At 38.2% G+C, this 25,936-nt stretch overlaps 1 protein-coding gene across 1 annotated transcript in view; it reads right to left on the bottom strand.

Moving 5' to 3' along the window:
- The window catches only part of LOC306883382 (D-glucuronyl C5-epimerase B-like), a 70,898-nt gene that overhangs the window by 21,440 nt on the left and 23,522 nt on the right, over positions 1–25,936 (bottom strand). The window contains exons 2-3 of the mRNA XM_079438587.1: positions 10,160–10,266; positions 2,039–2,544 (exon numbers count right to left, since the gene is read on the bottom strand). Of these exons, the coding sequence (XP_079294713.1) occupies positions 2,039–2,534 (496 nt within the window). The 5' untranslated portion in view covers positions 2,535–2,544; positions 10,160–10,266. The remainder of the gene's footprint in view (positions 1–2,038; positions 2,545–10,159; positions 10,267–25,936) is intronic.

Raw genomic sequence — 25,936 nt, 5'->3', positions numbered from 1 at the left:
CGCTTTGCCTCTCACTTCTCCCAATGTGCCACAATTAAGTGCTACTTTAATGTGACATGTATTTAGGTGAATCTTGACGATGAGGGAAAAAGTAACTGTGTGAGACACATTAGGAGAGGCAGTTATGAGTAGTCCCAGGCAGAATCTGCTGATTTTTCTCACATTTTCTGCTCTAATTAGGATTGAAAAAACAAGCAGAATGGATTTAAACATGGTAAAATGGTCAAAAGATCTAAGAATACTAGATTGGCAGATGAATACATACTGATGACAGTGTGGACCGAAAGTACAGTCCATACAACCTAAGGCAACCTAACCAATTGAACACCAGCTATTAACGTTCACCTCAGGTGGACCAAAATAATTAGTCAACATTTGAAGTGGATCAAAACCTTTCATAAAAGTTGTCCTAAAACCAAAAATGCGTTCTTGTCTTAGGACAACTTTGATCCACTTCAAAAAGTGAAAGTGAAAGTGACGTGACCAAGTATGATAACCCATACTCGGAATTTGTGCTCTGCATTTATCCCATCCAAAGTGCACACACACAGAGCAGTGGGCAGCCATTTATGCTGTGGTGCCCGGGGAGCAGTTGGGGGTTCGGTGCCTTGCACTCAGTCGTGGTATTGAGGGTGGAGAAGGCGCTGTACATTCACTCCCCCCAACGACAATTCCTGCCGGACCTGAGAATCGAACCCGCAACCTTTGGGTTACGAGTCCGACTCTCTAACCATTAGGCCATGACAGCCCCTAACTGTTCAAATGAAGTTCTTGGGTAACAAGTTGCCTCTTGATATTTTAGCTGAACCAGTGTTACATATCGCAACTGTAGCATAATTTATGGTCACGGTGTAGGGCGTTTACACAGTTGACATGTTTACCTCTTCTGGATCATTTGTTTATTTCGACATTTAATGATGGGTTTTTGACTGTTTTAGCATCTGTGTCATGCACACAATGTGAATAAACAACATAAACAATATATATATTCGTTGCAATATATATATTCGTCACAATATATATATTCGCCGCCCTTCACCAGGCTCCCGACGGGAGTGGGTGTGTGAGAGAGGAGGGGCGCTGAACACGCAAGGCTGGCGGCGTGTGATGAGGCGCACCTGACGTGAATAGAGCCTCATCACCGTCGCCGTTTAAACACCGAGCGCGCCTCTCCTCGGGAGACCGGTCTCTTCCCCGTGCATGCACGCTGGTGTCCTCGTGGGTCCAGGAAGGGTGCGTCGAGGAGGACTGCCGCACCCGTGAGACGGCTGACGGGCCAGGATGCCGGGCCGTCGTTTCCGCCAGAAGCGCCGGGAACCAAGGAGCTGGAAGGTGCCGCGCAAGAGACGCCGCCGCCACTCGCTCCCGGCCCCGAGAGGGGAGCGCGTGCGGCCACCGGACTCCGCCCCTTCCCTGGACCCTTCCCTGACGAACACTACCCTCCTGCACAAGCCCCGTGACACAACGAGGACACCAGATTCCCCGTTTATTTGGACACTTTTTCCCCTTTGGACACGTTATTTTTACCCCTTATTGTTTAATAAAAACCTCTCCGAGGCTTGACGCCACACCCACTGTGTCTGTCGTTGGCTCCTCCCGCCACAATATATAACAGTATATATAACACTATTTCACTTTTGATGCATGTTTAAAGACACAAGTTAATACCAGGTGTAAACTGCAATTACTTGTGTTTGAACACATTTCTGATGTTGTGTTTGTATTTATGGATGTTCTGTTATGATGTGGTCATCCTCTTTTTAATTGTGATATAGCCGCTCACATGATTTACCTTGATTACCAACAGGTGTTAGCAATTGGAACTCTGCCTTAAATCTTAGTATTTATTGAGAGTCTTGCTTCTGTTTGTATGTGTTTGCTTGATGAAGGTCTTCTGACCGAAACGTCGCTTTTTAAACATTTAAAATAAAGGGATTAACAGTGTGCAGATCTTTTTTCTACTTTTTCTGAACACAAAGCAACCATTATCAGAGAAGATCGATCAGAAGTGAAGCGTAACCATTACCACATAACTCACCTTCCACTCCACTGATGCACTTGACTCTGTCACGCACCTCCACGTTATACCCCTCAAAGGACATGAAGACTCCGCTGGGGTGGTACGGCTCTCTCTGGGCATATACTTTGGAGTAACTGTGTGAAAACTCGAATCGATCGTAGCCGTCGTACTGTACCACCTTGCCGTACACCTCAAAGTACTTCTCCATCCAGCTGAAGGGCAGGTACACCTCACTGCCTTCTCGGCGGCCCTTAATTGTGGCATCGTCATTGATCAGGCAGTCGATCTCTTCGTAGCGCACTCCGCCAACCACAGGTGGAGGTTCGGGGGGCTGGGGCTGCTGCGGATGGCTGTCTATTTTTGGGCTGGGAGGGGGCTGGGGGTGCCGGGGAAGGAAGTGCAGCGCTTTCTCGCTCGTACACTTATTCCACAGAACGACCGTGAGCAGAGATAGGAGAGCGCAGATCACTATCAGGGTCTTGTAGTGAACACGGGCTACCAGACAACGCATCATCACTGCTTACCTATAATACAAACACACAAACATTAAATTAAAACGCATTCTATGAAAGACCCATTCGTTGATCTGAAATAACAGGCAAACATGCAATTACATATTTATACACCCCACACTACACCAGTGACATTTCAGATCTAAGCTGTCGAGTAATCAGTAATCCAGTCAGAGGAAAATTTTATGCATACCTACATGGAATTAATCAGAGTTTAAAGGTCTAATCAATATTTTCCCACTGCATGAATAATCAAAGGTAGCATTAGAGAAATTCAATATCTGTCTGGGTGACACTGTTCGCTGTTTTGCATATTTCTTCTAAAATTCATAGCAGCAGAGGAAAAGCTTCTTTTTTTTTTTTTCAACTACATATTTATTGTTCGGGGAAGAACATGTGGCATTTGACCAAAATCAAGTACAATGGAGCCTGTTTCTGGATTTTCTAAAACAGGAACATTTATTTTTGCATGTTACTTGTATTACATTATAATTATTTTGTATTTATTTTGAATTAGCTTTTATTTTCATATTTTTAGTTTTAATTTTCATTTGTTTATGTTTCAGTAATTTTGTTGTGCTTTTGTCAATTTTATAATTTTTACAGTAATTTTTAAGAAATTTTTGTTATTTTTATTTAGCTTTAGACAAGGCAACTTAAATTCTAATTTATGTTCTAATTCTAATTTTGCCATTTTAATTTTTGACATTAAAAGTTTATGGAACTTTTATTTTATTTTATAATAAAAATAAAAATGACTAATAGTTTTAGTTAACTAACAAATTCTGTGGGATTTTGTCAACGTTTCCATTGAAGAAAAATCTTTATATATAAAAAAAAAAAAAAAATTGGGGAACAAAAATTTAGATGTCTGATAATATTCATCTTCCCGAAATATACTATTTAGTCACATAATTTTTAAACTGCCCATCTGCTATGTGTTTCCACTAGAGTTTATGTGCATGTGTCCTTGCTAAGAAAAAAAAAAGTATCCACCAAAAAAAAAGCATAGATTTTTTTTTTTTGTGCACTTTGGAAACTTTTGTCTCATTTTGGATTTTCCATTCATCAGTTTTGATACAAAAGCTCAAAACCTGCAGAAAAATATGGATGCAAACCCTACTGGTAGTTTATGCAATGACTACTGTTTCTCGCTACTGTTCTTACAATAGTCTTAAGCAAAACAGAAAAGACATATCTTTCTTCTTTTCACAAATCATAATCTGTTGCTGCGGTTTCTGTAATAGGGAGAGAATTGCATTAACTTTGTAAATGTACCTCAACGTGAATCAGCAGCCTCTCTCTCATATCATCTCTTCTCTCTTTGGCATGTTATCTTCCTCGCAAAGAATAAAAATCAATAAGCAAAACAGCACTGCCTCTCACTACAGCTAATTACTGTGCTGGGTTTGGCATGGACAACACGCCAGTGCCATCATTAGCAGTCCACACCACTGTGAATCTAAAGCTAAGTCTAAGGTCAGCGGAGAACGAAAACGCATCAATCCATCAACCCAAACGAAGTGGCACATTGCGTCAAACACTCCATATTTAACGAACTGAGCGGAAAAGACCCATGCATGATGAATGGTAGCGGTAATTACATGCCTTTAGCCTGCCCTACATATGTATTAGGTGGAAACCTGATTTCATAAACTTCTGAAGTATTCACTGCTACGGAAGATCAGGGCAAGTGAATCGTTCTTTCTTCCAATCTTCCCGTTTAATCCTCTTTGCAGAGTTTGCACTTGTTTCACAGACCTGCGCTCCATCTCTTTTTAATCTCTCCCCCCTTTACTTCGTCTTCCCCATGTCGACTGTTCAGAGTATGCGGAGGAGAGCAGCGTCTGACTGCACCGTGAAAGATAAGCAGCTCATCTCGTTTGCAGAGGCTATAAATAATTTGATCTTTGTGGCTTTCGCAGGCAGAGTTCAGATGCCGTTACTTTGAGATTCAGGGACATGCTCGGAAAGTGCCATCTGAATCCTAACGTGGAGCACCTGATCAAGCCTCACTGATGGAGCATCTGGTTCAGGCGGCCCACCGCAGTGCAGGTTGCATCTGTGTACAAGGATAATTTGCATTCAAATCCACTAATATGCAGGAGATATGGCTGAGCTCTGTATAATCCAGAGATCAAACTAAAAACAGGAGGAACATGGATGTAATCCCTTCTCTGAACAAGTGGCACAGCGGACTTAAAAGGAAGAGCACGCTATGTCCTAGGGAGCATCATGCCATGCTAGATTTAAGAAAATGGCTTTTCGAGGCTTACGGCTGGTAATAGGAGTCAGGGATGAATGCGGTTTAACAATGTGCCATCCCCACAGCAACAGCTGTGGCCGATCAGCTCCCATGAGGAAAGCAGAGTTCAGCTGACTTATTAAACGCAGTGCTCTCGAAAACTGAATTCAAAACAAGCACATCCATCTCAGTAGAGCGCTCACCATCAGAATGCGCTTAGCGCGGTCTCAGTCGCAGAGACGACCTGATGCTGGCCACGCCCCCTCTGCATCCTCATCATGTTGATTCATGAGCTGCTCTTTCATCTAATGCAGGCCGCTATCGATTCTCCACATCTTTAGTTGTTTCCTGCTACCTGGATCAGGACCTCAACACCCACAGCTGCCCTGGTCAATCCCAACAAAGCTGTATAAATATAATCTTATGTCACTATATCTCATACCATAATTAATCAACGTAACTGCTCGATGAAAAAAAGTGCAAAGGCAGCTTAACATGATGTAACATTTGAGTTAAACACAAGACTCAAAACAGATAAAGAAATAATTTAATTTAGATTTATAACAGATAGTTATGACTAAATTCATTATGTAATAAAAATAACATTCTTGTATAATATAATTAATTTATATTATATATTTATTTAGTTAATATTGTTATAATAATAAAGATAAAAGCTCAAGGTCAAGCTACAAGAAAATGATCACATTCAATTACATTCAAGTACATACATCTTAGGTATGTTCATGTGCACTAATTTTTGGCAACCGGAATGAATCCAATTCTGAATCCATACTGAAAGATCTGTTTACATGAACCCTAAAAGCTGCAATGTGATTCACATATTTGTTTACATCTGCATCACATTCATTTCAAGCAAGACTTCAGCACATACATAAGTTGCTATGTTCAGAACAGGAGAAAGCCACAGTAAGAATGTAACCGGAGCTACTACGAGTATAATTTTAGAAAATATTTAGTAAATATTCTCATCCACAGACCAGCTCGTAAAACGAGACGTAAATAAACATCTGCATATTTGTATGACATAAAACATATGCATCATGGCTCTGCACGTATGACCAAGACATCTGAATCCAGTTTAAAAAGTCAGATTCAGCCGTTTCACATGCTTACTTTTTCCTTTTGACAGGATTATTAAAAAGGTCTACACCACCCCTTTCAATCCAATCAAACATACATTCAGTTTGAGACCATTCGGATCAACTAGGTGTTTACATGAAAGCTTTTCTATCCGAATGAACCATCAAGCAGTTATAAAAATATTATTCGGGGGGGGGGAATCAAATGATATTTGATTCTGTATCATGTGTAAACAACATCAAGCAGTCCAACCCATTGAAAATATCTACCTGGGCATAAAAGAATTCATAGGAAATCTCTAGTGGTTAATACGTCTATGGTCACACAATATATACAGTCTTACCGCCCAGCCCTAGGCCACACCTTTGCAGGCTGCTGTCCTCTGCTGGCACCTTGAGCCCAGGGAACAGTGGGAGGTATTGTTGACACATGAAAGGCTGTCAGTGAAGGGAGGACAGGGCTGGCACAGGAGAGCTGGTGCAATGAATACCAAGCTTTCAGCTCATTTGTCACCACAACCTACACAGACCTGCTCCCGAGACTGCACACCTGTCCTCCCCACTCAGGCCTGCCATGGGCTCTTCATGCAACACCAGACAATGCCGAGAGGAGCTGGAGCCCCATTGATGATTTTGTTTTAATATGGTACAGCTTATAATGTGGGAGTTATGGTAATCAAAATCAATTCTACTAAAGAGAATAAAAGCCTTAAACATTGGCTTTAGAATTAAGAAAATTGTGCCAAACAAAGTGACAAATCTAACCACAGGGTATTTACTAATGTGCATGTTTAATCCACTAGGAAACTTCTGTCAAACCTAAAACGTTTTGTGACAAGGCTTTGGCAGTGAAGGAAACAGATCGAGAATCTGAGACCTATTTAAGGGAACTTAATAAGGGTTAAATGGTATACAACCACATTTTGAAATGCCACAAGGAAAAGGATTTCCTGCTCGATTACACAACACATTAATCACAGAATACCTCAAATATGAGCCTTTGTGCTGGTTTGTACATTTCAAGCCAAACACAGGAAGGAAAGAGGCAAGATTTGGATCATATACAATATGACTTCTGGAAAAGAAGAGCAAGACTCAGAAGGGCAGTTACGCCCATGTTGAGGTCTTTTATCACTCATTGGTTGGCTGGAACCGTAGATGGTCGTTTGCCAACTGCATGCAAACAGCTGCACCAAATTGTTAACATAACAGAAATCACTGGCTAAATTTGCGGTCAGAACACAACCCTGGATCATGGCGACCCAACGGAGCATTCAAAGTTCATTCAACTAAGAAACAGAAAAAAATTTGATGGTTCTCATATCAACTAAAGCGGCAATAAACTTTACTATCTACTTCAACATTGAATTTCGGTTTTTTTTCCCCATTCGCAGGGCCATTCATAGCAGAACATTTTCAATAAACTTGCATCAGAGGTGGTTAATGTTGCCATTTTGATTAAAAAACATGAAACCATTTCATTATAATGTAGTACACTTATGAATCTAGTACAATATGATTTCTTGAAGTCTATAAGCATGATCAAATGTAATCTAATTTTGGACATTTAAGTGTGCTTACACTGTAAAAATAGAAATATTGCAATATTATGCATATTATTACATTATGTGTGACATTCTTGAACAATTCACTGCTGAAGTTGCTTCATGGCACAATAGTCAGGATCAGGTGGTGGCATGCTCCTAGTCGAGGACATAGTCTGACCCGCCAACAACAGCAGAAATAGTACAAGGCAAGCCAATGCCAAGGAGAAGTGTTGCCCTCTGGGCAGCACTGAGTAGTGAGTCATGTGTTTGAGCTCAGGTGTGTCAGATCTAACTAAACTCGGAACATTTCCACTCCTCTGAACTGCTGATCAGCCTGGGGGATGAATCAAGGGCAATCAGCAGCTTCAAAAGAAGCTTATTACTGCTGCCAGATCTAGAAGCTAAAGGAACGATGCGGATAAATGAAAGAAGTAAACCAATGAAACAAAAACACACCAATTCCCTCTGTTCTGGTGTGAAACAACTACATTATTAGGCTCATTAGAGAAAAAGATATTGCCAGAGGGACATCACAGGGATTCCCCCGTGTAACAGATGCAGCCCATAATAAGCACCGTTGATAATAATGCGCTGGATGTAATTTAGTCTAATTCTCATTAGAAAGGGAGTAGGGGAGAACTCCCGTATCAACAAAATGGCAGTTATAGAGGACACGCACACATGAAGGAACACACGGACAGTATCAAGCCTTAAAATTAGCCCTTCATTTTGGTGTAATATCAGGAGAGTAAGGTTCAAACCCAACCAATCAGATGAAGTAGAACAGAACCTCTTTGCAGGTTTGATCTGACATTAGACTGAGGTACAGTGATATTTACTCTCCCACTAAAATGCAAATCCAGTTTATAGCTGGAAAGGCAAGATGATCAAAGAGCAGATGTTGCAAAGACCTCCTTCTGGCTGTGATTCATGATCTAATCAACACACCTGTTCCATCAACAGCACCATGAAGGCCTTAGGAAAAACAACTTTGGCTTCTACATGAATGCAATTAACCACAGCATATCCAGAAGTAGCACTAAAGACAGCTGGAAAGAGCGGTATATAATCCATGAAGACACCTGACTGATAAAAGAAAGATTTCACTAAGGAGGCTTAAAAAACATTATTCCCTTTGTTTACTCTTAGTACACTACACTATAGGTTTTCAAAATTGGGGTCACCAGAAATGTGGAAGTTAACTTAATATTCAAATTAATTCAAATTAATAGATTATTCATACTATATATATTACAGATTATAACAGATATTTCCAGAATGACTCAATTGCGGCATTTTATGACACATTATTTAGTATCTGTAAAAAATTAAAACAAAAATCAAAATTACTGGTCAATGGTCTATTTAAACTAGTCTGTGTGATAAACCAGTGTTTATAGTCATATCTCTTCTTGCAGTGGGTGAACAGAGAAATTGCTTTGAAGGTAATGCCCCTCATCCAATTCATCAGCAGTCAGGGGATTAGAGCTGTTATATTACCAAAAAGCTTATGATATTACGGCCAACGGAGGGATTAAACACTTCTTGTAAAATGAAGACAGGAGAAGCAAACCATCTGACAGGGCCATTATGACCCCCCTACACACACACATAAACAGCACTAGCAAACATGCTGCAGTCACTCTTACACTTTTCCTAACCAGATGCGATGCAACGCAATGTGGCGACTACCAATGGGAATGAAGACTGGATATAGGCTAAATACAGCCAGCTTGCATCCATCAGCACAGACTGCAACTTCCAGTGATTTAATCTCTGTCAGTGTGAACGGGGCTTTATGGGTGGAAAGAGGCTGATCATCAGATCAAGCTAAAGTCAGATGGAGCGTGTAAAACAAGACAGAATGACATTCGTAAGAGACTTGCATGGATGATTTGACAAGATATGAGGCTTAAACTTAAATCTGACCACACTATCTCATTTACACATACCTAACAGCCTCACCATTGTACTGACTGACTAATGAGGAAGAATAAAAGTCATTTTCCCCACTGACTCATGGCTAAATCCACCTTTGCTTCATTTGTGCAAAGTGCCTTGTTATGTAGCTTAGATCTGTAATATGTAAATTAAGATCTCAGTAAATTAGTATCTGGGATTTGTCTATATTAAGACAAAGTCAAAAATCTGGGGTCAGTACATTTTTTTTTTCTGGTAAGAAATTAATACCTTTATTCAGCAAGGACACATTAAATTGATCAAAAGTGACATTTAAGACATTTATAAAGTTACAAAAGATTTCTACTTCAAATAAATCCTGTTCTTTTGAACTTTCTATTTAAAGAATCCTGAAACCTGTCTCAGAGTTTCCACAAATATATAAAGAAGCACAATTAGAAGAAAAGTTTGAGCACCAAATCAATAAAGTAGAATGATTTCTGACGGATCACGTGACACTGAAGCCTGGAGTAATGGCTCCAGTTCAGTAATGGCTTGAATTCAGCTGTCATGACAGGAATAAATTACATTTTAAAAACATATTACAATAAAAAAATTAAAAATTAAAAAAAAGATTTTAACTATAATTATATTTTCACAACATTACTGTTTTTACTGTTTTTTCATAAAATAAATGTAGCATTGGTAGACAAAAACATAGGTACAATAAGAACTTCAATCATTTGTTTTGAAGCAGTGAAATGTTAAAGATCCAAATTCACTGCTTGCTAACTTCAGGTTGGTAAATCACAGCATTGGTTCTTGTTTCTTACCCAGCTCCAATCACCAGTGAACGTCTGACTGTGCCGTCATTGCGCTTTATGCCAGTTTCGATCCTCTACTCCAATTCATTTAGGGATCTGCTTCACAAAAGTCATATCTGAAACATAGGAAACAGAAACAGTAATGAGGTACTGCTCTCGCTGAGCTGTGTTGACAGGGGGGAAAAAATTAAAAGAAAAAGAAACTTCACAAGATTTTTTAAAGAACAATTTTCCTTGTATTCAAGAAACTACAAAAATATTTTCTGCAACCTGAGGACTAAGTCCTCACTGTGTCCTTATCTCTTCTGAGGTGGTGGCCCAATTTCAGATTTCATCTAACTCCAGCTAAGCCCGTTTACTGGTTGCCCGTTTGCGTCGTTGATGGCATATCCCATTGCTGGCAAACATCTGATTGAAAACAGCTTTAACGGCTTCCACAGGAGAACAAGTTATTCAAACCGCAGATTAAATGTACTATCAAATATCATCTGATGGTGTTGGCGGTTGTTTGAGTTGACTGCTTGGTCGAACAAATGAAAAAGGCAGCATTGTTGTAGGATGTTAAGATGAGATCAACTCCAAGCTAATTAGGCAGTTATCCATAAATGAAATCTGTCGTGAGTGCAAATGAAACTGGCACAGCACATTTGGCCTAGGCGTTAAGTACACTTTCACGTCAAGGAACACTGACTTACAGGCTTTAAATAGACCATAAATGATGGAGAAGAAACAAATACATATTAGTAATTGCATTCATGATGAATTTACAGGCTTGTCGACAGCCCGGTCGTTAATGTAGTGACGATCCATCAGCAGCAGTGTGTGGAGAGTGACTGCAACTCTTCACCCCACAATTAATCTCCGCCATAACAGTCTTCCAGCACCCGAGGAAAGGCTTGTTAAATTAAAAACTGCAGTAAATCACACCGTAAAGAGGGTATTGATCCTTTTTTATAAAATGGGAATATTGACGAAGTACTTAAATCAGTTATTTGCTAGTTTATAACAGTCTGTCGGTATACAAGCCTCATTGACAAGGCTCCCATTTGTCACAATGTACCAATGTTATGGCGTATAAAAAGAATAGGTATACCAGGAATGTTTAGACGGGTATAGATCATTTATGATGATTCAGCCAAGAAGAGCTTTAAAAGGCAACATAAGCAACAAACATTTTCATTAATCCTTTCTGTAAAATTTATTTAATGCTTTTCAGTGCACGTCTACTTAATAAAAAGTCACAGAGGCTGATCTTCAGGATGCCTGTCAGAGAGTCACAGCAGCAAAATCTCAGCGTGTCAGTGCTAGTTAACACCTCATTTACGTGTGGCTGTCAGCGCGGCATTGTCAGCAGTTACTATTAAAAGCCTCATCTTTTATGCCTGCTTCTCACACAAATCACAGAAGCTCAAATATGAAATCCCAGCAATTTAGTAATTCCTTCAGGTCGTACTCTCCTCTCATGGACTAGACAAGGAGGAAGGCTGCAGACAAAAGAAGCGTGACATTAAACAGTCTTTTCAGATCACCCCAGCGGCCATCAAGTATCAATGAGAACTTGAGAAAAGCTCATCGTGCCGGTTCACTTTTTCTCAAGCTACTGATCTTTTCTTTTGAGCCCGATCTTTACAATGAATAAGTTCATAAAACCAGTCTGAAAAATAAGGCGAGTTCAAATTGTTTCTCAGACAAAACCATCAAACGACTTGATCAAATGACACTGATCAGGGTACATACATAGGGCTCATCAAATATGGTAAGCAGAAGTTCAAACATGCTTGTTTGAGGCACGTGTCAAGTAAGTACAATGGAGCTTCAATGTTTACCATATTTAATGAGCTCTATACATTCCTAAATGTTCATAAATTTATATACACATTTTCGGGTTTAACTATTCCTTACACAACTCCCACAGTCCACACAAACGTGTTTATCATTTATGTTTCGCAAGATAAGGAGGGGCAAAAAACACAGTCAAAGTGAATGATGTATTTAAGTACAGGTTGTCCACTGTGCCCATGCGGTGCGTCTAATGTTCTCCATACACCAAATAAGGATGTACTTTAGCTAAAAGCCCCAGAGGGTTAGTCAATGTTCAGAGCACATGCCATATGCTTGAGATAGAGAGAGAGAGAGATGCACTCCTCTTGTTAACGTGGCAGCTCCTTCAGGACACTTCTCACACTGGAATGTGCATATGAACAGAGGTCATTCTAAACCCATCCTCCATCACACGTCTGCATGCACACACATACACACTCTCATGAATGGAGGCAATTAAAAAGCTAATCAAATTAGTCTGAAACAAATCTCTAAAGAAGAGAGTGGAGTTTCAAAGACTAAGGTGAGAGGAGGAGATTTTGAAGAAGACTTGAGATGGTGGAGGCGGGGTGAAAAAAAGAATTTGAGGTTGAAGAGTTCATTCGCAACAATACACACAAAACAGTAAAGCTTTTTCAATTTTCCTTTTGAAGAGACAGAATAAACTAACACCAACACACTTCATTCTGCAATACGTGGATGATTTCCCAAACATAACATTACAGACTCAAATCAATAGCTCTCACACCCTTATCAGATATTGAGGGAGAAATACATTGAATATAAAAACAACGCCCACACACGTCTACTCTACAAAAGCAACTATGATGTTCTTGAGAGCAAGGACATTTCCAGGAGTTCTTGTCGAGTACGCTCACAATGTGCAGAAGTGTGGAATCTATTAAGAGCGAGAGTAACGAGAGTCAGCACATGGCCACATTCACAGGAAATCATCTCACACTTCATCTCCCCAGCTCTGTGTTCGAGAGTAATGGAGGTTTCAGCTTCATATGATAGAAAGAATGAAAGTGGGAGAGAGGCAGAAAGAAGCCGACAGAGGAGCGGCGGATAAAATATGGCCAGTTATCAGATGTGCACTAGAAAGCACCCCATTCTTAACTTACTGCGGGCTGGCAGATTCAGTGCCTGTGAGGATGGATTGGACAAGAACATCTTAATATCAGATTCTGAGGATTCTGGAAGCACTCAGGCTTGTGTGCAAACAGAAAAACAGAACATGCTGTCGAAAACAGTCAGAAGCTGAACCCTCTTTGAAGACTTGCTTTATTTCGTCCGGCCCCATGTATACGAAGGACAACATTAAAAACACTGAGAGCGCCAAAACAACAGCAACAAAAGCAACATCAAATGTCTCAAAAAGGAGAAAGACCTCTTTGTTTGACCCTGTGGACACATATCCAGGGCCCCAGCACTTTTTTGTGGCCCTATAAATGGCCCGTGTGATCCTGCAGCCCCTCCTCCAGTCAGGCCCTTTGCAGTGGAAATGCGACCCTCACGGTCACAGTGGATTATGGGAACAAAGAGAAGCTGGGAGTTTGAGTGTCGCAGTAGGGGAGATGTGTGGGGCCTGTCATAGTCTCTCAGGGATATGCTGCTCATCTGTAAAATTCCTATGGCTCTTGAAGAGGCTTTACATACATTCTCCCGATAGCTCTACACTGCCTCCTGGTATTCGCAGTCTCATCTCATAATCTTACTCAGGGTCCAAAATTAACTTTTTTTAAGGTGGGTAACTGGCTATGAAATGTTTGAAATGCCATGACACCGTTTTGTGAATTGTTTTAATAAAACACAATTAATTGTTCACAATGAGATGCATTTTAAAAATAGATACATTTTAATTTCATGCTGATTTTAAACTAGAGAAAGTGTGTAAGAGTATTTAAAAACAAATATACATATATTTTTAGTGTATTTTTGATCAAATAAATGCAGCCCTGGGGAACATAAAAGGCTTCAAAAACATTTTTAAAAATCTTACTGACCCCAAATTTTTTACATTTACTGCATATACAGCAAGATTATGTTCACTAGTTAACATTACCAACCAAATCAGCATAATTTGCAACAATGGAGAATACATAATCACAGAAAAATGACATGTACAAGATCAATAAATGTTACCTTTTCAATGGCAGTGCAGCACTGGCCTGTAAGAGCAAGTACTGTTCTGTTAACTGGCCTGAAATGCTGTAACACTGACCTCAGTCCGTCGCTCTTAAACCGTATAATGTTGCAGTTTTTAATAGCATTACCAGACAACTCAACTAAGTCAATTCATACTCACATTTGGTGTTTGCCAAGTGTTAATTTTGGACCTTGGCCTTACTCACTCTCTTGCCATCTCTCCATATGAGCAGAGACTGAAGATCCTCACTCTGAATTGAAGACCTGAGACGCCTTAGCAGCTGCTTCATAAATGCTTCCCTGCAGAGTGTCTCTACCTAAAGATATCTCATGATTTCCAGCAGCTCTCTCTCACAACCTCCCCCTCTCTCTCATTCATCCATTGCTCTCTTTCTGCAAGGCTTTATGGTATACGCTATAACTTAGTTTCTCACAACTGTGATCTCTCTTTCCTCTCATCATCTAATCTCAGAGCCCTGTGAGAGTTAGGAAAGGTAAATTAGGAAACTCCAAGTGAGAAAAAGTGTGGCATAGAACGCAATCGAAATTTATTTTCCGTTTCATTTCTTGACATTTCTTCCCTTTCATTTCAACGTCAGACAAACAAGTTCAGCTGAAGTACAAATCAATTCGAAGCAGAAGCTATATTACAAGAGACCTTTTCAGCAGCAGCACTGTGAACTGAAGACCCGAGGCATTCTCCTGAAAGCTTTTGCCATGCACACAAGTCCATCCAAATAACAGCCTTGAAGGAAGCTCTCTTGGAGTGCTCAAGTGCAGACATGGCTCTAAGGAAGCTTAAAGTATATTCACACCAAGAGCAAATGTGAATCATTGAGAGCTCTTTACAAATCAACAAGATGTTTATAAGCTTGTTATGGGGGTTTCTTTAACTATGGGCACTACTTAAAAAAAAAAATATATATATCTTTCTGAAAGCAAACTTTTCGCACTCTCTCTAGTTTAAAATCAGCATGAAATTAAAATATATCTATTTTCTAAATGCATCTCATTGTGAACAATTAATCTGTGCATGTTTCTGCTGAAAGACTTCTCTCTGCTGACATATGCTGGACTCCAGTCATTTAATCACATTAAACCCATTAGTACAATCAAATGCAAGCTCGTATTCAGCTGATCTGCCTCCACCCAAATAACAACTGATGGATAGAATCATGTCCCCACACTATATTTAGTCTTTTTTTTTTATAATCTTAGATGTACATCACAATGAGGAACTAAAGATCTGCTGCTACTTCGGTTTCATCACAACTTTAATATGTCAGCTGACAATGTCCAGCAATGAACAAGCATGCATCAAAGAGGAATTCTAACAGATTATGTATAGTGTTAAATATCCTTATATATATATATATATATATATATATATATATATATATATATATATATATATATATATATATATATATATATATATATATATATATATATATATATGTAATATTTTATATATAATGTAATATTTATATTTACATACATATATATTTTTTAGGGGTGTAACGATAATCACAAACCGAACCGAAAGATCACGATACATCACCCACGATACGAATCACGGTACTCTCCCGCCCCCTGTTGCCCATTGTTGAGATTAATGGCACTTATCTCTAACTAACTATTAATTTAAACTAATTTTTCTTTGCTTACATTTGATTAAATTGTATTAGTAACTACTAATTAAATTTTGTTCTAAATATTATATTCTAAAGTTACTGTTTTCCAAGTGCATGTCATTTCACATGACTTGGGAGTGAGCGTCACACTCGGTTGCTAGTATATGCAGGATGGCTGCTTCAGATAGTACTGAAATTGCAGATCCCCCGGACACATTTAAGTCTCCTGTGTGGGAACACTTTGGTTTTTCAGTGGAGTACAGGAATGGAATTCGTGTCGTAGACAAAGCGCACACAATCTGTCGTAACTGTTTCACAAAACTCTCTTATACGACAGGAAACACATCTCACGGTGCGTTCACACCAGACGCGAACGAAGCGAGATAAGCGTGAGTGATTTACATGTTAAGTCCATGCAAAGACGCGATTAGACATCCTGTGGCGCGATTCGCACGAATGAGCCGACCGCATTTCAGTCAGAATGTGCTGCATGATGGTGTTTTTGAAAAAGAACTTAAAACTTAATTGAACTTCCAAATGTTTCTTAGAGTGGACAAGCCAGTGTTTATTCTTGACTAGAGTACATTGGAGTTTATTTATTTCATTTTAGTTTACTTCAGGTAAGCTGACTTCACTAAAAAGACAAATGTTTATTTATGACTACCCACATTGGAGTTATTTCATTTTAGTTTACTCTGTTAAGCTGGCTGCACTAAAGAGAGAAATGTTTTATTCTGACTAGTCTACATTGGAGGTATTTATTTCATTTTTGTTTACTCCGATATGCTGACTGCACTAAAAATGTGAAGCCAAAGTTAAGTCAAGTTATTGTTATTATGGAGTTAAGTGAATCTATTGTTCCTAGCTTACCTAGCATTGCTGGTAAGATGACATGAACCCTACCCCCACAGCAGGGCTCGACAGTGCGAGCATTTCACTCGCATTTGCGACTAAAAATAGATGTGTGCGAACTGGAAAATGTATTTAGGAGCACAAGTGCGAATACAAAACAAAATACAAAACAGCCTAACTTATACAGTAGCCTATAACAAACGTATTAATTTATTCTGTTTATTTATGGATACATTGCGATGCAGCCTCATATGATTACTTTAGAACTTTAAAAAGGCAACGTTTTAATTTAAATGAGCACAGATGAGAAGAAAAGCGGAGCGAGTTAAAGTGAAGACGCGCTGAATGACGCACATTCGCCGTAGAGGGCGCTGCCGTTACCCCGGTAACCCAGTAAACAAATCAGCTGCGCTACTTTCCTAAAACTGTGTAAATAATGTTTCACACTCGCAGTCATTTAGATATTTATATTCGCTTTAGTCTTCACAATAGCATCAAATAATTCTTACTTAAAGACTTAATGAGCTATTTATTTTCAAACATTGTTTCTAAGCTAAAACATGGCCCATCCACTGATCTATAATAGAAAAACAGTGGGCCTATCTATATATCAACGACTGATTCGTTATTATTGTTCAGTAACACAAGTTCCATTAGTTAACATGAAAAAAACAATGACTGCATTTATTAATAATGCTATCTTAATTTCAACTTTTAATAATACATTATAAAATCAAAAGTTGTCTTAATATAATTCAATGGAGCTAACATTAACTAGCATAGTTGTATTTTTTATTAAATCAACATTAAGAATATTAACTACTGCAACAATTAGCTATTGCACATTTATAGTTAATGTTAACCTGCTTTAACTAATGTTAACAAATGGGACCTTACTTACCTATTGTTCTTTCGTTCATTTGAACAATCTTTTGCACTCTAATCTTGAAACACTTGTTTACTTTATATTTTTATGTATTTTTTATAAAAGTCTTTTAGTAAATTATCTTTAATAAAGTTATTTAACCTGTTAGGAGGACAACACTTTTTTTCACTTAGAAATGATATATTGTGATTTAAAAACAAAAACATATACCGTGACAAAAGCTTCAATGATTATTGTGAAAATTTTATACCGACACAGTTTAATAGGATTATAACTAATTACATAATTAGCCTATTAAATAGTGTCTGAAGTAAAATTATTTAAAAACCTTGTGTACTTTCTGTATTCTGATAAATTAAATAATGGTGCTTGTAAATGTCTCTTTGTATCCCCTTATTAAGCAAAAACCCCTAATTAGAAAAATTTGCATTGCGCCCCTAAATGTTTTTAATGCGCTCCTAAATTTTTTGATTTAGGAGCACATGTGCTCCTTGGGGAATAGGTAAGCGTCAAGCCCTGCCCCCACAGCAACCCGGACCGAACCGTGGCTCCAAAACCGTGAACCGAACCACTGGTGGATCGTTACACCCCTAATATATATATAAACATTTAAATTTTTTAAATAAAATTGCCAACTCTTTTGTCTAGGGCTAATTATTTTAACTCTTAGCATAAATTAACAAAATTGCAGTTTGACTGGAAATGACAATAAACTATTGAAAATGTGGGTCTGAGAAAAGATAAAAGATATTGTAACAAAAACAATACATAAAGGGCAACAGAAGTAGCAAGAATTAATAAATGCATGGTTTAAAAAAAAAAAGTTTCCAAGGCTAATATGACCTTGTAACAAAAAGAAAAAGTTGAAATGTTAATAAAAATCAACCCCTGTGACATAAATGCCTTAAATTGTAGAAACATCCATATACATAAAAACTATCTGAAGGTTTATTTCTGACACATACATCTGCTAAACAACCTGCAGCAAATTCAAGCTCTGGACTGTAAGGATAATCCAGGAGAGATTGGTTCCATCAGAGTCACCAAAGCCCCCAAGCCCTGCAAATTAAAAAAGAAAGAAGTTCTTTTTTAAGTCCAGGCGAGATGCGCTGCATTTCTCCTTATGCATAAACAGCCTCGAATCTTACACATTAAACAGCTGCAGTGAGGCTAAGATTTCAAAGGTCTGCCTCAGGAGAATGCCTCAGCCTCCCTTCAAACCCAAGATGTGGAATCGCATGATCAAAACAAACAGACGTTTGGTCAGACGGCCGTGGGCTCGTGCCTGACTACGGGGGTATGTGTGCGATTATTCACTGATGACGAGTTCAGATGGGCTAATGCTTCAGTGACGGCACCGAGCAGGCCCACTCGCAACCCACCAACCCGAGCCGAGTGTTACTCATGGCAGCCTTCTGCTGATTACAGAGATACAATCACGAAAACACACAAAGGCACAGGTGCATTTCGCAACCTCTGCCCCTCATGTCAGTCCTGAGAGCGGCAGTGCGCCTTCCGGCTGTCGGTGAAGAGATAAGCGCCACATTCTCTGAACCTTGTTTGCTTATGAAAGGAACTTGCATGGAATATTTAACAGCTGATGCTTGAAATCAAAAGCGTTTGAGAGAAGAGTGCTTCAAAAAGCCATATCACAGCATCTCCGCAAGGGTGATACGAGGGCAAAGACAAAATGCAGTGCAACAGGAAACAGCATTTTAGGAGCAGACAGATTATTCATCCATATCTGAACTTTGCATAAGTGCAAGGCATTATTTACTAATCAAAGGCTTCGCGTTCATATCAGGATTTATAATTCATACTCCATGAGAAGAGTCTGTCACAGTGAGGGGGAAAATCAAAGACAGAGAGAGAGCGAGACTAGGGGATGGAAGAAGCTCTTTCATAGATATAGATGATGATGATCTTCGGCAAGCATCTGGAATCAAGTCTTCTCATCAGTCTCTCCTGAGGTCTCTTCAGCGCAGCAAATGGATGTTACCAAGCCTGGGGCTGACACCACACAAATCAAATGCTTGAAACAAAACCCCACAAGCACAGAAGAACTGTCTAAAATTCCTACTCTTGTCATGGTGAAAAAGCGTCTCTGCACAGAGGCTGCAAACGACAGCTGGAAGTGTTCTTGCATGTCTGTACTGTTGCTGTGTTTCTTAATGCTGTTTCTATGCAAAAGGAAGCACACACAGAGCTGGTGAGAAATGGGTGCAAAACAATCCACTATCTATCTACCAATTTTCTGGATAGCAAAATGTAAAAAAAGGGCCTTAGTTGGAAAATATCAAGCGTTTCATTATTGGTTGACAATATTTTCAGACAATATCAAGTATGTTGGCTATGTTGGGTTAGCTTGACAACCAGCCCACCATGATGTTAAAACATTTTTGCGTATATGAATGTTTGGTGATGTGAATATTAAAACAAGAGTTAAGCACAAAGCTTTGTTCGCAAAAGAAAGAATTGGTTACGTAGCAACACTTGGATTCTTGTTGAATGAGAGAAGTATATGTGCCCATAAATTTGAATTAAGCCATATGCGGCTTTGTGCTATGCTTATTTAAAAAAAAACAAATTATAATAAATAAATAAAGCAACCCTCTACATTGCGAGTAAATCCCTCGCATATGCGACTAAATCTTCACTCTGGGCGACTAAATGATGTGTAATATTAGCCACTGGCTAATAAGTTCTCCGATTTTACTAGCCAGTGTGTGAGTTGGAGGCTAAGAATAAATTTAGCACAGATATATTTTCACTCGTCGAACACACTGACAGAGCGCTTCAGATTTTCACTCTCCATCAAGCGATCTGTGCTATAGGCCCATTTCAACTTTGCATTTCAACTCATCCCAATGGATGCACAGCGCACCTGTGTTTGATGTACCGAAAACTCTAGTGTAAAGGCGTATGTCTCGTCGTTGTTTTGTCTCACAAACACGTAAAGAGACAGAAAAAGCGAGTGAGTCTTACTGTACATAGAATGCAGCATTGACACGCTACATGTAAACAATATTCTTTGTTGTTTTTCTTGTCAAAATAACAGAGTTCTTTTGGAATTCTTCAGCTTTTAAAGGTGCTGTATGTAGGATTGACACTTAGCGGTTGACCTAGGTATTGCAGTCCAAATTTAAAATATTGGAGAGGGTTTTTTTTTTTTTTTTTTTTTTTTCACCCGGCCCCTCCTCCTCAGACTTGATGCACACACAGGTTGCCAGATTAACGACACCAATAGGAACGAGCGCACATGATGATGAATGAAATGAAATGCGCTGTGTTTTCCGTCAACTGGCAACCAAAATACAACTGGGGTGCCAAAATACAATTGGGTAAATTGGCAGTGGGCGGGTTTCACAAACCAAAACAGAGATTGACATTCCGACCGGGAATGCACATTTTCAAAGGAAAATAACTGACTGTAGCATTGTTTTTCAGATAAATAAAGTACGTTAACTTAGCATGTTTCTTAAATATCTGCAAACATATTATGGTATTCTTATGCTTTAGTAGAGTCAAAAACTTACAGCACCTTTAAGAACAGCCGGTTTCTCCGGTATTAGGCTAAACTAATGAGCAATCGGCAATCTCATTGGCTGGCACTCACCTATTATGATTAGTCATCGGCCGATATTGATTTTTTTATAACCGATACCAATTATTTGCGTGTTTATGTGCCCCGATAACCGATATGCAGAACCGATATTTATTTACTGTTATAAAGTAAATAAATGACTGCGTGAAGTAAGTCCATACTTCACTTTGGTTTTTCCTCCTTTCAGTCATCTTAAAAAATGTTTTGAGAATTAACAGCCTTTCACGCAGGGCTCTAGACTCATTCTTCCCACTGATCTCACTTTTGCGACTAACTTTCTCAATTGGTCGCACGAGCACATAATTTGGTTGCAATTTGTTTTTTGTTTTTTTGTTTTTGCTACAACATTTGATTAATCAATGCATGCTGATGAACTTTTATCATAGTTTATAGTTATATGTTAACGAAAGTGTTCAACATTCAACTCGTTCTTTTTCAACTCGTATTATTTGTGATTTAAATTTTGTGATCAGGAATTCCTTTTTTCGTGCGCTCTCACTTTCAAATTTGCAATCTTGGTGTCACATTTTACAAGAAAAGATAATTGTCTAAAAAGACTCGAGTTGCTTTTAAAATATTCACAAGTCCTTTTCCTCGAATCAAATAAAGTCTGGAGTCATTTCAGGTCAAGTCAAGTCTGAAGGCTATAAAAATGCGACTCGAGTCCTAGCCCATCTCTTTTCTTTTTTTTGCATCAGACATTTTGTTTGCATTTATTTTTGTCTTATATTAAGTATCCCTGATATATATAATGTTATGCATAAACACCATTATAAAGGAATATTAAAATGTTCACTGTATAAGGAATAATTTTTATGATTATTTATATAATATTATTACATATGTTATATAAAGCTTGAAGCATCAGAATCGGCATCGGTATCGGCCGATCATCATGACAAGAAATGGGTACTCGGTATCGGCTGCAAAAATCCTGATCGGAGCATCCCTAATACATACCATACATACCATACATACGTCTGGCGAGTAAACTAAAAAATGTACTAGCCAATGGCGGTTTCAATTGAAAAGGTGTCCGTAGAGGGTTGAATAAATACATAAACTTGGTCTATGAATAAATATTTAATTTTATTGAAAAAATAGGTAGGCCATCTAGACATAATGGAGGGTCCTATGATCATGAGCCTAAATTAATCGATCTTATAATCAGCATATTTTACAAATTGGCCCAACACTGATTAAAAAGTGTTTACTGGTCAGTACTGACTGTAAATTCCTACAGAACACATTTTAAGACTGAACAAAAGGCAAATAAAAAAAGATGGAAAGTGGAGTCCTATGGCTACTTTTAATATAACTGCACATTAATATGAGGTACCGCAAAAACACACACATTCAGAAATGTCGAGTATAATATTTTATAATAGGTTCACTGTGGTTTTATTCAAATGTTCTCCTTCCTTCCACAGATATATCAATCATCTTAAATCATTACCAGAGGTGAGATGAATGGGTCACTAAAATCATCCCTAATTCTCATCTAATCTACAATGCCATTAGAAAGAGGAAAATGAAATAACAGCTCAGAGTTTCTTAACAGATGCAGAATCAGGAAAGAGTTCACAGACAGACATTCAGAGGACCGCCACAGCTTGATTAGCCAAGCTTATCTAACAGTGACAAAAAGAAAAACTACTGAACAAAGTCTTTTGTGATGGATAAGATGGAGCGTGTGACAGAGGGTAACATTTAGGAATTAACCTTAATCCCAAAGCAGGGACTTGCAACAGTTTTCAAAGCTTTTTCCAGTGTTTTCAGAGCTTGCTCAAACAACCATTATGACATGTAAGAACTACTCAGCGACATTAATTAGAGACGACAAACCAGCAAACAAAACAGAGTTAAACAGTGCTGACACATCAGAGAGCGAGTCTATATAAAGCCTTTGGTATGCATTCAGACAGCAGCATGGCAAGTTCTCAAAGGCCAAACATGAGTAACTGTGACCGGTAGTGTTGGGCGATATGGTCATTTTGTGTCATATCGCCAGCCTGTGAGATCGCCGATACACGATAATATCGTGCATGGGTGGGTATGGCCAAGAGAGAGACTCTCTGTACTTGTCACAGGCTATTTCATAACTATTTGGTGATTTCAAACCACGCAGTACTTCCTGAAAAACTAACATGTTAAATATAAAAATATTTAAAACAGCTAGTTAATATAGGCTATTCAGATACAGCAGTCATACATCTCTATTAGGACCACGCGTCATACTGTTACAAGTTTGCCGCATCCGCGTGGAAGTTATCAGTCTAAAAAAAGTCAGAAAATCAAAAGTAGATTTATTTTAAAGATCAACAGTTTAACACTAAATATTGGACATAAACAAACACGTTAAAGATAAAAGTATCTTCATGCCAGTTCATACATCAGTCATACAGCGCTTCGGACCGCGCGCCCCATGACAAACCCTGTTTTAGACTGATAACTTATTAACTGCATATTTTTTATAATAACGATGATGAAGAATAAGCATCAATATTTTTTGTTAATGTGCTGTAAAGAAAAGGAAATGCCGGTGACGATGCAGCTTCTTAAAGTTCATTCTGTTCAAGAAAAGATGTCTAAAAGATGTCTCTTTTAGCACTCTTGACATAATTTGTAAATAAAGGTTTATCACCCTGCAGTTCAATTTCGATGTGTGCTTAGTTTTAGAGTCAGTTTTTAAAACATTTCCAATGAGGACGAGAAACCTAATCCTCATTGTTTGTGAAGTGAAATAGCGGGACAATTTTATAATAATAGCCCAATAATAATATGCCACCTAATAATAATAATAATAATAATAATAATAATAATAGTTTTATACATTAATAGGAAAATGAGCCTAATATAGTCTTAACTATCGACAAAGACATCTGCTATAGTCGATATCTCTGACTATCGTCGAGACACGATACTATCGTCTATCGGCACAACCCTAGTGACAGGGGGAAAAAAGCATGACGCTAAATCTGCACCATACTGCCATCTCAAACTTTCTAAAAATAAATAAAGTAAAAAGACTAACACATACATGATTAAAAATGTTAAAATGGTTTCATAAAAATATGAAATATAAAATATTGAATTACTAACATTAAATATTTTATATATAAAAATATGAAACTGAATATACAATAATAACAAGATATTTTACACTCATAAATGTAATTCCATGACAGCTATAAACCAATGTTTGCAAGACTATTCTCATAAAAAACTGTCAGTCAACAAGATAATGTTGGTGTTTTTTTACATCACTCTAGAAATCCCAATGTTTCAGTAATCAATGCATCAATCAATCAATCAATCTCCATCACAGTTACACGCTCACATAATACAGCTACATGGTCACAAAAACTTCATTTACATGTTTTTAAGCACTGCGGTTTAAAAACAAGAGATGCACCGATTGCAATTTTTTTGGCCCATTTCTGATTTCCGATTTTTTATAAGTGTGACCTGCCAATACCGATTTTTGCCGAATCCAATTTTCTTTCTAAAAACAATAATTGACAGCATATACAAACAAAAAATCTATACTTTTTTTAACCCTCTGGGGCCTGCTGTATCGCCGGCGATACGAACTCGGTTTTTTTAAGATAAGTGCAAAAGACACTAAAAGTACTCTGTTGATTTTGGTCACACAAATAAGTGTTATACATCAATCGAAACTGTTAAGTGTCTACTTTTTTTTGAGTACACTCACGATTACAACAAAACTTTGTGGTTTTGGAAAAAAAAAGAAAACCAACAGGATGCGCTCTCTGTCTTCTCCGTCTCCGCGATATATTTATAGTAACGCGTCACTAAAATGAAGTGTAACTCAGCGAATACTCAACACAGAAACATTAGAGTTATCTCTATAGAAAGCCTGAAGTGTCTGCTTTCAAATGAAGTAAGTGTTATCGAAAACAAATGTTCTGTGATAAAGTAATCAGTATGAAACCGACACCATGTTCAGTCTGTCCAGTCTAACTCATTATTTCTAATGAGATCCCGCCCCCTCGTGTTCACATGTAAATAACCACGTGACGCGCGCGCGCTTGGAGACGCCCAACAACAAACACACAGTCACGAGACTCTGTTGCTGCTCGTTTCTGGAAGGAGTAAAGGCTGGATTTACCTCAGAATAAGTGCAAGACTTCATACAGAAGATCGATCTGAGTAAGTAATGCTTCTTTTTTGCATTAGTTAGCGTGTTATTGTGACAAACTTGAACGCGTTTAGTTAGGTTTTTCCCAACCGACAACATGATGAATGCTACGCATCTAAGAATGTTTAGAAGAATATTTAATGTTCACAAATAGATTTAATAGCGTGCTAAACAATAACAATTAGTTTCTCAGATATAAAATATCCTTTTTTAATGGTACAAAGTACATCCTTTTGTAGTTCACAGCATACTTGAGTCTATGGCTGCAGAATCATAACAGCTACTATAAAATCATGCATACTAGACTATATGACTGCAAAATCATAGTTGTTTTTCTCCCAAACTGTAATTCCAGACTACAGTGTTTGAATATGATGGGCAATTCATTGTATTTAAATTTCTTATGGCACGGTGATGTTTTAATGCTCTAGATAAAACAATAAAAGTAATATGAGAGTACACTGTAACATGATGAATGCTACGAGTCTAAGTATGTTTAGAACATGTTTATTATTAATAGCCTACTCTGTTCAAAAATAGATTATAATAGCGTGCTAAACAATAATAGTTTCTCCGATATAAAATATAATTTTTTATAGTACAAAGTACATCCTTTTGTGGTTCACATCACAGCATACTTGAGTCTAGTGCTGCAGAATCATAACAGCTGCTATAAAAT

This window comes from Barbus barbus, assembly GCF_936440315.1.
Source record: "Barbus barbus genome assembly, chromosome: 2".
Lineage (NCBI taxonomy): Eukaryota > Metazoa > Chordata > Actinopteri > Cypriniformes > Cyprinidae > Barbus > Barbus barbus.
The sequence above is the reverse complement of the archived record's forward strand: the minus strand, read 5'-3'. Positions and strand labels throughout refer to the sequence as shown.